Source organism: Grampus griseus (assembly GCF_964374135.1).
Source record: "Grampus griseus genome assembly, chromosome: 8".
In the NCBI taxonomy this organism is placed as follows: Eukaryota; Metazoa; Chordata; class Mammalia; order Artiodactyla; family Delphinidae; genus Grampus; species Grampus griseus.
In genome coordinates this window covers 37,606,890-37,621,646 of record NC_139002.1, presented here as the reverse complement: position 1 = coordinate 37,621,646, position 14,757 = coordinate 37,606,890, and the positions used below count along the sequence as shown (strand labels likewise).

Here is a 14,757-nt window from a genome sequence, read left to right as displayed (position 1 = left end):
ATCAGGTTCCCAAGGAGAAAACTAATGTTTAATTTAGCACAAAGACAGCTCAGAATCTCTCGCCGGGGGAATGAGCCTGCAAACAGATGCACATGCAAAGAATCTAAGCGAGAAAAGGAAGCTCTCGGTGGTGCAATGGCTACAGGACTTGGGTGCAAACTTTCCTGATCTATCGCCTCTGCCCCGTGTTTCTGTCAGAAGGACCACTGCTCTTTCCTGTTTACCCTTATGTCTGTACTTTGCTCTTTTTCAACACCTCTGTGAAACAACCAAATGGGATAATACCACCAGCTCACAGGTTTTGCTGTCTGAAATTACATGGTGTAGTGTGGCAATCAAATGTGCAAGCCTTTGCCGGTTTAGCAAGTATGGGCCTACTTACGTGAACAACAACGAAAAATTAGTTTCTCAGCTGCTCAGCCAGAGAATGTTTTTATTTTTACATAATTTAGACTCCAGAGACCTCCAGAAATGAGCAGTGTACACCAAAGTGTGGCAATCGTCATTCCAAAGACACAGTACAGTACACATTGTATTCAATTAAGCCACTTCTTTGCACCCTGGTTACCATGACTCTAAGAGATTATACTGTGTATCCAACAAACCCCTGGTAAGTTATTAGCAGTTGAAGGAAACTTTGGCCTTAAGTAAATTTTCTGGGGAAAAAAAAAAAAAAAAAGAAAAAGACATGTAATTAACTTTCTGTTCAAATCCTTCAGAACTACCTGAAAAGAAGCCTGTTGTACAGTGAGGAATTCAAGGTGTTGGGCTTCATGTGGGTGAGAGTTATTAGTGTGCTGGAAAGCTGAACCACATTTCTGACAAAAGAGAACTTTTAAAACAACAATGTTAATGATTCTATATTAACATAGGAACCAGCCGTGACTCCAGAAGCAAGAACACTGTTAAAAACAATATAAAACAAAATAAACCCAACACGAGTTTGATTCTACATTTCCTCAGAATATTATCCTTCAAGAGGAGGAGGGGAATGTAAGTTTAAATGATGGGGAATAAAGAAACTACCAAAAACGTTTTGACTACATTCTTTGCTCTGAGTTAGAACCAAGAAATCCGTCCTTATCCAAATATCATCCACCAAGAACAAGATTATGCTCATTCTAATCCTGTCACTTTTTCATAGAAACACTGTGCTTTTGATTAAGAATTATCCTCACAGAAACTTGCTTTGAAGCCTTGGCAGCATTTTCCTCGTGTTTCTTATGGAAAGTCACACTTGAGGAGGTACTGAGCAAAGAAGAGATTCCAAGCTAAGACCCACATCAAGACTTGAAATTTTCAACATGCTCCAGGTCGGGGTTGGGAAGAGGGCAAATTCGTGCCGCCTGTTTGTGTGCGGTTGCAGTGAGAGAACTGATTCCCTGGCAACTTGAGCAAGGGACCTGGCTTTCAAAAGCATACATTTGAATCTCCACAGCAGGGAACTGCTAACTCTTTGCGACTCTGTGACCAGATTCCCTTAAGAATTACTCGTCAGTATGAATTAATAATTTAGTTAAATTGGTAAATTTGGACTATTCTATTCTAATCATTCCAAATTCTCAATAGACAGTCTAAATTTCTCATTTACCCACACAGTCCACACTACACACTCCCCGGGCAACTAAATGGAAACCCAGCCTTTATTCAAGAAGAAGTAAGGAGTCAAATAAACACTCACTCTAGTCAAGTTCTAAATTAGGAGTCCTAGAATCCCAGGAATGGAAGAGATATTAATTGATCCTGTTCTGAAGAAGGATACTATTCAACCCATTTCATAGAAATGTAAACCCATCCCAGACAGCATCTCCATAGTAAACTATTTAGGGATAGTATAGATATACTGGGTAATATGGTATACTTCACTAACCATTTTAAATAAATATAAAGAGAAAAAACATCCCTTGCATAAAATATCCCTGACATCCTTTTGGGGATAGAATCCTGAGCTGGGAAAACCACGAATCTGACTTGACTATGTCACTTCTCACATTAACAATAACAACATCTAAAATGTATTGAGCCTCTTCTAGGTGCCAGAAAGTAGTTAGTTATACCACTATCATTCCATTTTACAGGTGAGAAAGCTGAGGCTGGAGAGTTTAATTAAATGAACCAAGAAGACACAGCTCGTAAGTTGTAGAGCTGTGATTTGAAACCAGGTAGTCTCACCCTAACCCCAGGTTCTTAAGTGCTACGATGTCTTGCCACCTCAAGCTGACTTTAACACTTCTGTTTCCAACCACACCCCCACCCTTTCAGACTGTAAATTCCAAGAAGACAGAGGCTATATCAAATCGCTCATCATGGATACATTCATTCTCTTGGCATAGAATAGCTGCGCAATGATTCTTTATTGACTTCATGGATAATTTCCCCAAACTCGAAAAAGCACCCATGTCCACAATCTTGATATGAAATTTTAGAACTCTTGCTAAAACCATTAAGACCCACAGAGACCACGGTGCCTGTCAAATACTATTTGCCCATTTCTTGGCCATTCCTTTGGCAATTTGCTTGTGGTAGGGGCCGACTCTCTAGTCGTCTTCAAGCCTTGTGGAGAATATATAAACCTCTCTCTTCATCTCCTCTCCAAGGAAAAAGAACAGCTTTCATTCTTTCACACCTGTCCCTTAGATATGTATAGGAAAGGGTCAGAGCTAGGATCCAAAGATGGAGAGCCGCTCCAGCTATGATCAGTATCCCAGCATCCTGCCTCGAATCAGGGAGGGAAGGAGTTGTTGATTTTTTCCGTAAGCCATCTACTCCATAGGAGCCTTCCCTGTGCCCTGTGAACATGGACCAAATAGGGGAAACCGGTATCGGACTCCTTAGGGCTAGTAAAAGATCTGTAACCCACCTGTAATTAAAAAGCAAGGAAGAAAGCAAGTAAATCTCAAAGACTATCTGGGCTCACAGCTTCTCATAAATTTCTGCTTATGATTTTTTTTGTTTTGTTTTAATGAAAAGACCTTTTCCAAGTTAATAAACTCACTTGTTGGGAAGATCAGTTTAACATCAAGAGAACCCACTTCTACCCACATGGGAAATTCTTATTTGCACTGGAAGGCCTAGCCAGCCCAAGAAGAGAGGTGTAGTTGGTTCTGCTTCTTTTAGTTTCTCTTCTGCGTCTAGTGACTGTGCTTTTAAAACCATCTCCTTTCAATGCCAAAGGCCATGTCACGCTGTATATAACTCACAGTGAATGGGAGAAGTGTGTAAATAGCAAGGCATTAAGCAGCTCAAGGGACTTGAAGATAGGTAATACAGAACACTTAGGCAGTGAGCAATGAGAAGAGGCTGCTGGAGGGGAAATGTAATACTTGTCTTCAAGTATATGAAGGATTATTATTGCTTCACAGACGCTGACTCCTCTGAGCCTTCCTTGCTCGACCATTTCCCAGGGCTTCTGATACACTCTTGCCAGAGCTCCGGACCCTCCAGGAGGTGGATCGGGCTCACGTGTTCCCCTCACTCTTCACATGTGACCACAGTGTCAGCCAGGCTCCACTCTCTGTTCCCAAACACCCAAGGTTCACCCACATTGGCACCCAGCAGCCCCACTCCTCATTCCACCTTCTCTCTTGCTCCTCCCAGGCCTGCTGGGGACCCACATTGTCCATAAAGTGCTGCCTGGCCTGGGTTTGACTTTCTCTCCTACCAACTACTAACAGCACTCATGTTTTGAGTACCCGCTATGTGTCAGGCACTATACTGACTGTTACGCTAAAGAATATTAGCTTTACTTTACAGATGAAGATACTGATGCCCAAAAAGAAAATTATCTCCCCAAGCTCATACAGCTGTAGGTGTGAGGGAGGGATCAAACACGGGTCAAACTCGAAAAGCTATGCATAAAATTCTTCCATTTACTAAATCTCTAAGCCTCAGTTTCCTTATCTGTAAAATAGCCAAATATTGCTTACTCATCTCTCTCTCTTTTTTTTTTTAAGCATCACATAAAAATACAATAAAAGTGCCTTGACATTCTAGGGCTCAAGAAATATTTATTCCTCTCTCCCTCTGATTTTCTATATCAGTTTTGGTCCATTCTACCTAGTTAAGTACTTTTACTGTGTCCATATGGTCTTGATTGACGACTAGCCTGTAAGTAAGAAGGGACTAGGTCTTTAGCTGTATTTCTCTATTCTCACACAGAACCTGTTAAAGTATAAGGGAAATTATCATGAAAATGCAGAAGAAAGAATTTAGAATTGTTTTCATTAAACATGATCCTGCCTATGATCATATAAAAGGGACTGGATTAAAGTACAAGGAAGTAGTAGAAGCCACTCGGAATGGTTTAGCTGCCATGCATAGCAGAACTGGATGATTTTTTTTCAAATTTCCTTCTAAGCTTTCTGAGATTAAATAGCAGTGCTAAAAACAAACGCACACAACAACAATAAAAACAAAAACAGCTAATCAAGGCCACTCTTTCAGTCATATTTGTTATGCCTAAGAACATTTGGACACCCATGTTTGTCTTGGTACTTAACAAAAGGTACAGAGGGGAGCATATGGCAGAGGGGAGCCATACCGCACTAAACTTTAAGGTTGAGAAAAATTTGATAAGCATCACCTAGCAAAGACATTATTTCAAAGAAAGCAGATGCCTTCTATAAACATTGACCTACACAAGCAAGACATCTTGGGTGACATACTAACATTACTTGGCTGTCAAAACAAGCTTTCTACCCATTTTTTGGTAAAGGAGTGTACCAACTTCTCTCTCCACTTGAACTCTTTTGCCTTTGTGAGATCTTACAATTATATTTACTGGAAAGAAGTAGTAGGAAGGTTCTGGATAGATAAGAACTCCCCCTTTATTACTCTGTTCTGGAAAACAGAACAAAAATAGGTCAGTTTTTAAGGAAATGATGGCTGCACATATAAACAATGTAAACACTCCTATCACTGTCCCACGGAGGATATTTACCACATGGACAGCTGCAGACACCCAGCTCTGGCCAATGAATTGTTTCTGTTTTCAGCCCCACGCCCACGCTACAGCCCTCAAATTTTGAACTGTCAATTGGAAACTTGATTATTATCAGTTAAAAATAACCAGGGGACTCTGGCAATGATTTAACTTGTTTGAATTTCTTAAGCTAACAATTAACATTTTAGACTATTGTTGACAAAATAGTTAACTTTCCCACGTCATTTGTGCAAACTACTTTTCTAATATTCCTGCCACAAGCCGGGGGACACACCTTTCCAAAGCTGCTCAGGTCTGTGCAGGGGCCTGTAAAAGACCCTAAACACTTTCACACCATTGCACATTTTCACTAGGATTTCCAGGGACCTTCGGGAACACTTAAGTACTCTGATAGCTCAGTCTTATCTTGACAGCACTGAATTTGGAATACCAACCCCTCTATTTACAATAAAAGCTATTTCACCATTTAAAACAGACAACTGAAAGCTTAAGTACACTTTTAATCCCTGGAAAAACTGGTATTATGATTTGTTGTCTAGTAGTTTATTATTAGTAATACTAGTAATAATGCCTTGCATTTCTGCAGTGCTTATTTTTTTTCCAGAGTCTATTCAGAAACACACATTCATTGGCTTTCTCAACGAGCTAGGGCAGCATTATTGTTCTGTTTTACACATGACTGCTAAGTAACTTGTCCTAGGTCACCCAGCTTGTTAGTGATCATGCAGGCACAGACCCCGAGGATGCAGTCTCCTTGTCTGATCTGTTTTCTTTCCTCCACACTATATTAGAGAAAAGATAATCTCTGAAGCCAAAGATGACTTAGAACCACTTATCTATCCAGCCTAGCAACAGAGTCTAAAGCAACAGAAAAAGAGCTTGTCTCAGGTAAAAGGGAAAGATTAATAATGCACCACGGAAGCTCTAAACCTTTCTGTTCCATGGACCAGCAATTATTCAGTTTCACAGTTCATTCAAAGATTCAAACATACTTCACCAGAAAATGATTTAGTGCCTAAAGCCTGCTCCAAGTGGTCAGAAATGCAGATCTGCTTAAACCCTTACAATCCAGGCCCTCTTTAAAGGCCCTGTTCCTGCAATCTCTCCAGTAATGGGGCTTCCCCTGAACTTGCACTTGAGTTAAATGAAGAAACTGGCTGAGTAAGGGCTGCAGAATTAGGCTCTCAATGTGGACAGAATTAGAACCAGCTTGGAGGTTTATTTCTTGCATTGTTCTTGAAACTCAGGCTATTGAAAATCTCAGACATTATATATTTCTTGTAGTATCACACCCCTCAAAGACAACACTATCCCACAGAACAGAAGTTCTCTTTCCACCCTCATTCAGATATTACTAACTATATACAAGGCATTGTACTAGCAGGTATGCAGGACACAGGGCTTTCATCTGAGGACACCGTGCATATTCGATTTTAGATGATCAATATTCTCTCCTTTTCTCCAAAGGACATTTATGGCCACTTAGGGCATAAGAATTAACTATTAAAGGGATACCTTCAACACACCCAGACAGAAATAAATCTAGTTATGGACACAGTATTAAGAAAGAATTCTGACACCCATTCTGCGCAAAGTCCCCTTTAAATGGATGGTGTTTCTGAAAATAAGAGGATCCTGAGCGAAGTGAGACCTGCAGATTTAACAGGCTTAGTGAATCACTCCCAAATGCCCAGGCCTCCCTTCAGACACAATGTTATCAGGTTAATACAGTACTTGCATCACCATCTCTGAGTACCATGCTGAGTAACAAAGCGCCAAATTTAGAAGCTAAAATGGAGAAGGGAATTTCCAATAACCAAAAGGGGGGTGGTGGATCAACCCTTGCAATGGCACAGGTTTGCAGTGAAAAGCCACCATCAGAAATAAACTGGACTTTTTACTCCTAACTCACACTGCACCTCTCATCAATCTTCTCGGCACTCGGGGAGGGAGCTCCTCTAAGGGGATGTTTTAGGAGATGGCTGGTAGTTAGGGGAGAGAAAGCAGATTCCCTTTCAGAACAGGAGTGAAGGAGCAGCCACCTTTGCCTTTCGCAGCAGTTAAGCCTCCAGTCGGGAAAGGCCAGACATGGTGCTCTCACTTCCTCCCAGCATGGATATTGCTATCGTCGTAAAGTTACAATAACCACTGAAGTTGGTTTCAATTCGCATACCCAAGCCCCCAAGAAAAAGAGGCAGCCTCATCTTCCTTCCAAGTGGGAGAAAAGCAAAAACCAAAAGAACGAGGCCATAAGCAGACACCTTCCTTGCAGCGGCTGGGATGTGAAGGCCACATCCCATCTTGGCACCCAGGACAGAGATCTGTCTTCTCCACTGAGAAGGGCTGGGCGCCTGGTTCCCTGTATCACCCCCTGAAACACTTACCAGGAGACTGTGAAGCACACAAGGCGGTATTATTGGGAGACTTGCAGACAGATTATAAATTTACTGGGGACAATCAGGGCATTTAGATGCTTTTGGCTGCAGATGCCAGTGACACACACACTCACATACAAACCTCATTCTTCTCTCCATTTGAGTGATTCTTTACCCGCCCCGCCCCCCTTTACCTCAACATGTCTCTTTCACGAAACAAACTCTCATTGCTGTCCTAGGGAATTCCAGGGAGAGGTGGGGATAGAGCAGGTGGAAGGGAGAGGAAATTAGGCCTTGAAGCACTAATATAATCCCACAGGCTAATTGCATCCAAGGATAAAACAACAAACATTGGGCAGTTTAACTGTTAGCAGTTATCTTTCGTCTGGAGTTGGCGCCAGGAAGTTGCAGTTCTAGGCATCTCAAGCAAAACGTGTGGTGGAATAGAACAGCACGAATACAGCCCCCAGACTTTCTGGAAACTTCAACCATCACAGACCCAGGCCAGGGATAAGGAGGACCCACAGAGAAGCATCCTAGGGGCCTGGCTGGAGGATGTCCTCTCCCTAGAGCTCCTTCTCAAGTTCCCTCGGAGAAGGAGTTCAACGCAGTGCCTTCCTCTCCTTTGGGCTTTTTGAGGACGTTTCAGCTTGCATGGCCATTTCCTGTTGCTGACTTTCATTAGGGCTGGCTTGGGCAAACTGGAGCTGTGCTGTTAGCGGACACAGGACTTCCGAATCCCCACAGAACTCAGAAATGGAGGAAGCTTGCAGGGCTGCAGGGCTGCAGGGCTGCAGGGCTGCAGGGCAGGGCTCCACCTTCTAACCTGAGGCTATGGGCCCAGCAGCTTTGGGGGGAAAGCCAGCACACGGCAGGCAGTCACCTGACCTGGACTAGCACCAAGAACCAATGAGTCAAGGGCTACCCGCTCTGGGATGAGGTGTGTCTATACCTCTGAGGAGGAACTTCCAGCCAGAAACCTAATCACAACTTTCAGGTTGGATGTCCTGTCACCAGGAATGGCTGAAGACAAGGCACTTTCTAGGATGACAGCATGGAAACAGCCCCTTCGCGCCTGCCCATTTTAGTGAAGGCTGTAAGTGGGCAGTATCTGATTGTAGTGCCTGTGGCAAGAAGCTAGATGGGGACAGTGGGGGAATCTGTAAGAAATCAGGGAGCAGGCCTTGTAAAAACACTCCCTCACCAGTCTCTGGGCTATTTCCCCAAGTTTTTGTTTTTGAGTGAGGGAACGCTCAGGGAACTTGCTCTGCTAGAGATTACCACTTATGTTCTCCTGACCCAAGGAGAAGGGGCCACTTCAAAGAGGGAAGGGGAAATAGGACAAGAAGGAAAAGGCTTGGCTAAAGGTCATCTGGACTGCTAAACAAATGCTTTCAGGCTAAGCATGGCTTGCTGGGCCTAATCAGTGCTGGCTCGCCAAAGCAGGAGGCTTCCTGAGACAAGACCTTCCTCAGTGGCTCAGATCTTGCCGCTCGTAGCCAATTCTTCTGCAAGCTCTGGACCCCAGAGCAAACTCTGGAAAACTCAAGTTGCTTACCACTTAAGGAATACTCTACAGGTGGAGGAAAACCCATGAATGAACACCAGCAGAACTTGACGAGTAAGGGTTTAGTAACACTTCACAAACAAGACACCCAATAGCCTTTGAGGTAGTCAGGTGGCATCTTGGCCCTTTGCACTGCCGTCCACTCTACATCAGGCCGAGGTCAGCTCTACCCTCGCCAAAGTCCACACGACCACAGCCAGAATTGGGAGAAAACCAGGTGCCTTACCGCAATCAGGGCCGAGTTCCTCTGGTCCGCCGGGGTTGAAGCCGGTGGCTGCTGCTCCCCGTCGATCCCACCACTGCCACCATTATTGCTACTGCTCAGCAGGTGCTGCTGGTGGTGATGGTGATAGTCTGGTGGGGGCGGTGGGGCCGCTGTCGCTGCCGCTTGGGAGGCTGTAGGAGGGGCAGCAGGTGGCGGGGGAGGGGCTGTAGTGGTGGCAGCAGTGGCAGTGGCCTTGGTGTGTTTGCCAGCCTTCCTCGCCCCCTGGCCGTGCTGTACGAGGCTCAGGAGCTGCAAGGTGCTCTCTCTTTCCCGGTCTGAGCTCTCGGCCCTACCCCGTTCGTAGCGTCCTTCACAGCTCAGGTGGTGCTGGCGGCAGACGGCGATCCGTGCCCGAAGGCGCTCCACGATGGCACTGTGCACTCTCGGGGTGACCGAGCCCCCTCCAAGGAGCCCCGCCCCAGGGGCCCCCCCTAACCCTCCTGTGGGGGCCTGCGGGGGCGCTGTGTCCCCCATCTTACTGGACACAATGATTGCTGCCTCTGGGATGGTGAGGTGGAAGGAGGCTATGGCTGGTTAGTGCAGGCAAATCTGCTGTTGACAATGTGCGCTCAGTGTTCAGGGCCACATGAATAGAGGTCTTCAGAGGTTGGGGGGAGTAGTGGAGAAGGTATGGGGGAGGGGAGGGAGTAAAAGAGGGTGAGGAGAAAGAATAGAAGCCAATCGCAGAGCGTAAGTTGGAAACAAACCCTGATCAACTTAACTCTAATTGCATTTGACAGCTCTGGAGAAGTTGGACAGTTAGTGGGGTTTTTCTCCCCCCACCAAGCTGACAAGAGCCACTAGGTACTTTGTAAACACACGATCGATCTGGGGGTAAGAGCAAGAATTCAGGGATTGTCAAGTGAGAGACAGGAACAGACAGCAAAGGGAATTGTGAGAGGTATTAATACAGAGCTGGACTCCCCCTCACCTAGTTGTTTTGGAAGATTCTTTATGGGGATGTTTCTGCAGAGAAACCCATTTCTACCATGGTCTCTGTAACCCACGGCCTTTACTTTTCCTCAGGTTAAAAATAAAAAAAAAAAAGTGCTGTTTCAGAAGCTTTTTGAAGTCAATGTTCAAAACGTACAAAAATCAAGAGATACTGTCCTTTGGCTTTTAATTTTTTCCTCCCTTTCCCTTTGCTCCGGTGTTTTCTCCCCTTTGGGGGACTGCAGGATGTGATCCTCTCCCCAAAGAACGGGAGGCAGCTTTTCAATTGTTAATACCAGTAACTGGACTTTTGGACCATGCTTTTTTCTTCGGCTAATCCAATCACCAGTAAAATCCTCATTCCCTCTAAGGTTTCCCAGCCTTAAATGAAAGCAGTCTGAAGTCACTAGCCACTGAGAGAGATCCTTCAACACATTTTTTTCTTTCCCGCTTACGTTCCTAGTCTTCACCCCCGGCTCGATCCTAATACAGTTATCAAGAGAGACAAACTCCTCCGAGAGTAATTTACAAACGATGGTCAAACTTACAAACTTCCAGCAAATTGCACCGAGTCATGTCCAGCCACTTTTCTGTCCACTTTTGTACATTCCATCCCCGGCCAGTGGATCTGAGGGTCTGGACTCGCAATAAGCAATGTGGTTCTATCTCTTGGATTGTTCCGCTTTAGAGATGGAAAAGAAAGTAGCTGGTCTTTTCCTTTCTCTTTCCCGTCTGTTGTTCGCCGCTGGGCTGACACTGGCTCCGCAGCCCGGAGTCACGGCGATACACAGGCTTTCATTGTGCTCCGATAGGAGAGGGAGAGAAAGAGAGAGAGTGAGACAGAGGGAGAAAGAGAGAGCCAGCGAGCTGCGGGGGGGGGGGGGGGGGGGGGCGGGGGGGGCGGGGGCGGGGGGAGCGCTCGCCCGAGGCTCCCTGGTGGAAGGCGGGTGCCACTGCACAGGCGAGCAAGGCGGCCGGCGCCGGGGAAAGGGGAACACAGAGGGCCTCCCAGCGGCTGAAGAGGTGAATCCCAAAGCCTGCGCATCTCGGCGGCGGCGCGCGCAGCTCAGCCTCCGCCTCGGCTCCGGGGCGGGGGAGAAGGCTGGGGAAATTCCCCAACCTCTAGTCGACTACTTCACCAGCTCGAAATGTTGAAGAAATTCCCGGCCAGGGGATGTATTTTCCCTTCCAGACCTCCGTTACGCCCCCCTGAGGATGTCATTTTCATTTTTCAGTATGTTGTCCATGACACCCCAGAGCACCCTAGCGAGAGCTGAGTGAGCACGGAGGAGATGTTCAAGAGTGTCACAGGGAGACGTAGGGTGTGTGCGCGTTGCGGGAGGGGGGAGGAGGGAGAGGAGAAGAAATCACATCATTAGCTCCTAAAGGACAGGCCGGTGTCTATCTACCTGCCCGCCTGCTTTGTACGTCTCTGGATAAGTCAATCTGGGTGATCATAAGCATATCAGTAAGAATAACTAAAATAGTTTACCATGATGAAATTACCAATACCAGTTCCAGAAAGGAAAAAAAAAAAAAAGATTTCTTTGAAAATACAAGATTGCCTATGACAGACCTAATGCAAGATCTGGGGTCTCCATAGCTGTCTGATTTACATATAGAATGAGGAAAATCATTATGTAGCAGTCGAGTTTCAAAAAGTTTACTAACACAGACCAGATAGATCTCTGACACAGACTGTTGTCCCCTCATCTTCAGATAATCCTACCTTTAAGACCTCAAAATGTATATTGGATTCTGCTTATTATTATCAATTATGGAGAATAAATTAAGGTGAGTGCAAGATTGGTATAGTCAGGTCCATAAATATTCTGTGTATCCTAACTTGGAAGTCGTTTGGATTTGAGGTCTCAAGCAATGGGGCTGTGTTAATTTAAACCAACTCTGGCATCTCAGTAACATGGTGCTGCTTCAAACTGAGCTGTGGATAGAAGTGAATGGGTAAGATCAATGCGAACATTTTAAGGCTGGATTTATCTACAATTTAGTTCTCGATAGGCTGGCCTACATTAGTTCATTTTATTTTCACAAATCCTGGAATGCTACTTTGGAATTTGGGACAAGTGCATTCTGATGGAATATAACTTTACTTCTCGTTGGAACATACTTCTTTCTGTCCCTTCCAAGGCTAAGTTCCTCACCACTCATGGAGAAAGGCAGAAACATATCTTTGTTAGGTATGCAAATTTGTACGCAGAACTCTCTCATGAGGTGTCATTAAAAAGTGAAGGAGTTTTGATCATTTTATATTTGATTTTTAAAAAGGTGTATTCATTAGACATTATCTTCTTTCTATTACTACCGGAACTTTATATTCAGCAATCATACTTGATGAAAGAGAAAAAATTCAATATTTACATTAAAATTTACTGTTCACTCTACCGTCCTGCAGTAACACGGGTTTTGATTAATAACAGAGTTTTTGGTCAAATCCACTATTCCTAAATGACATAAACTTTGAATTCTAAGCTAGGCAAGGACACACCTTAAAAACTTGTCAAACAATAATACATTTTCATACTATATTCTAGTGTTGTAGGACACTCCTTTACGTTGTCTTTTGTACAAATTTACCCTTTACAGCCATTTAATTTCAAGCTGACATCATCATCCACAACCTCATTTCCATTCACATCAGTTACTGTTTATTTACAGTCACTGTTTCAGGCACAGCACTTCACATATATCTCCTTTAATCCACCAGCTATCCTGAGGGAGAGGTATTATTAACCCCATTTATAAATGAGGAAACTGAGGCTTACTGAAATTAAACTACTTAAGCTAACTAGGAAGTAACACATCAGGACTCAAACTCAAGGCTGATTTCAAACCTATATTCTCTTAACCACTGGACTTGCTGCCTCAGTATCAAGTGTGAAAAGAGTTACAGGGAAACCAGACTATACCCAAAATAGCTCAAGGGCTGCAATTACACCTCAATCAACATGCTGGAGTCTAAGCAAGTCCTATAATACCTCCAAGAAATGAGTAGTGAATAGAACTACTCATCTGAGTATGAGAGCAGACAAGTGAGAAAATATGGTCAATTACATACAGCTGCCAATAAAATAAACATTTCTCTTTTTCGTTGTCTTTCCCTTTTATGGAACTGTTCCCTCTTTTATATCTCTAAAGCTTCTGTAATAGCTCTATGGATTTTTTTTTAAAGCATTAGTTCCTTTTTATTTGTCCATCTGTGTTCCTCATCATCTCTACTATCCATAGTTACCTAACACAAAGAATTTAACACTATAGTAATAAATGCCCAGACCTAAAAAGTTCATAGACATGTGAGATTTATAAGTTTACAAACTATTTTTTGTGTTATATAGAATCAATGATATCAATGATGATGATGATGATAAAATAATACAGTATGTCATAATACCTGCAAAAGTTAATTCTAATTTTTCAACATTTCTATTTTCTTCTAGACTACTTGCTTTTGGCCCCATGATCCATGCTAATTCTCATTTCCTGACAGCCTGTCTCTTTGCCATACTTTTGGTGTTATCATGTACATAAAAGCCTCTTGTACTCTCCAAACACCTACTGAAGAAGCTTGCCCGGTTGCAGTGACCTTAGACATCAGCAAAGCTACCTATTAGCATTTCCTGACCAACAGTCAGAATGCTGTACTAATAGGAAAAATGCTTCAAGCCAACACGATGCCTGATCTAGGAACTGGGTCAGCTGCCATCATAAGTCCCTAAAATCATTAGTGCTTTCATTTTTACAAATTAAATGCATGCTATTTAAAAGAATAAATTAATTTTTAAAACTTTCAGTTGGAACTCTCACTCTTCAGCTGGCTCAAGCTTGTCTGTAGTGTCACATACAAGAAGTGATGCTTCCCGGGTCATCAGAGATACTTTAGAGATCATTCCCTTGCTTTTCTTGGACTTCTTTTTTAACAAATCATTCATGATCCTTCACCCTTCCCACTTGACTATCACTTTTCCTCTAAACTCTGCCTTGCATCGTTTTGGACACTCACTTCAACTTTCAACTGTGGCTTCATATAGTTAAGGATTATTCCCATATGACAGAAAAATAAGAATAATAGAGATATGTGACTGAAATTTCTATTTCACACTTTTAAAAAGGTATGCACTCCTCACATGAAACATCAGCATCAGTATTCTCACAACTTTGTAAGCTCTTTCTCCCTGTTTTGTTTACAATGATAATAGGGATAATTTTGGAAAATTAATTGCAGAAAATATTAAGTAATCTCTACGTAAGGACTTAATAAAATGCAATTTTTAATGTATGCAGTTTGTTATGAAGTCCATTCCATGAACCACATAACAGATGAAGCTAGGTTCAACCAACACTTCAAGTAAGAAACAAGTATCTAAAATTCCACAGGGGACGCAAGAGGGAGGAGATATGGGGATATATGTATATGTAGAGCTGATTCACCTTGTTATACAACAGAAACTAACACACCATTGTAAAGCAATTATACTCCAATAAAGATGTAAAAAATAAATAAATAAATAAAATTCCACAGGGAACTGGATCCTATGAGAATACCACTTTTAAGAATTAAAGATACAGAATAGACATGGTCCATTTGTTCACTCTGAAACCATTTTACTTTATTATTTACTTTATTATATTTATATTAAGTGAAAATGTAGATGTACAA

At 43.2% G+C, this 14,757-nt stretch overlaps 1 protein-coding gene across 1 annotated transcript in view; it reads right to left on the bottom strand.

Moving 5' to 3' along the window:
* Positions 1-10,024, bottom strand: part of MAML2 (mastermind like transcriptional coactivator 2) — a 361,538-nt gene extending 351,514 nt beyond the window's left edge. Inside the window, exon 1 of the mRNA XM_082661014.1 lies at positions 9,111-10,024. Coding sequence (XP_082517140.1) covers positions 9,111-9,623 — 513 coding nt within the window. The 5' untranslated portion in view covers positions 9,624-10,024. The remainder of the gene's footprint in view (positions 1-9,110) is intronic.
* Between the last annotated feature and the right edge of the window lie 4,733 nt (positions 10,025-14,757).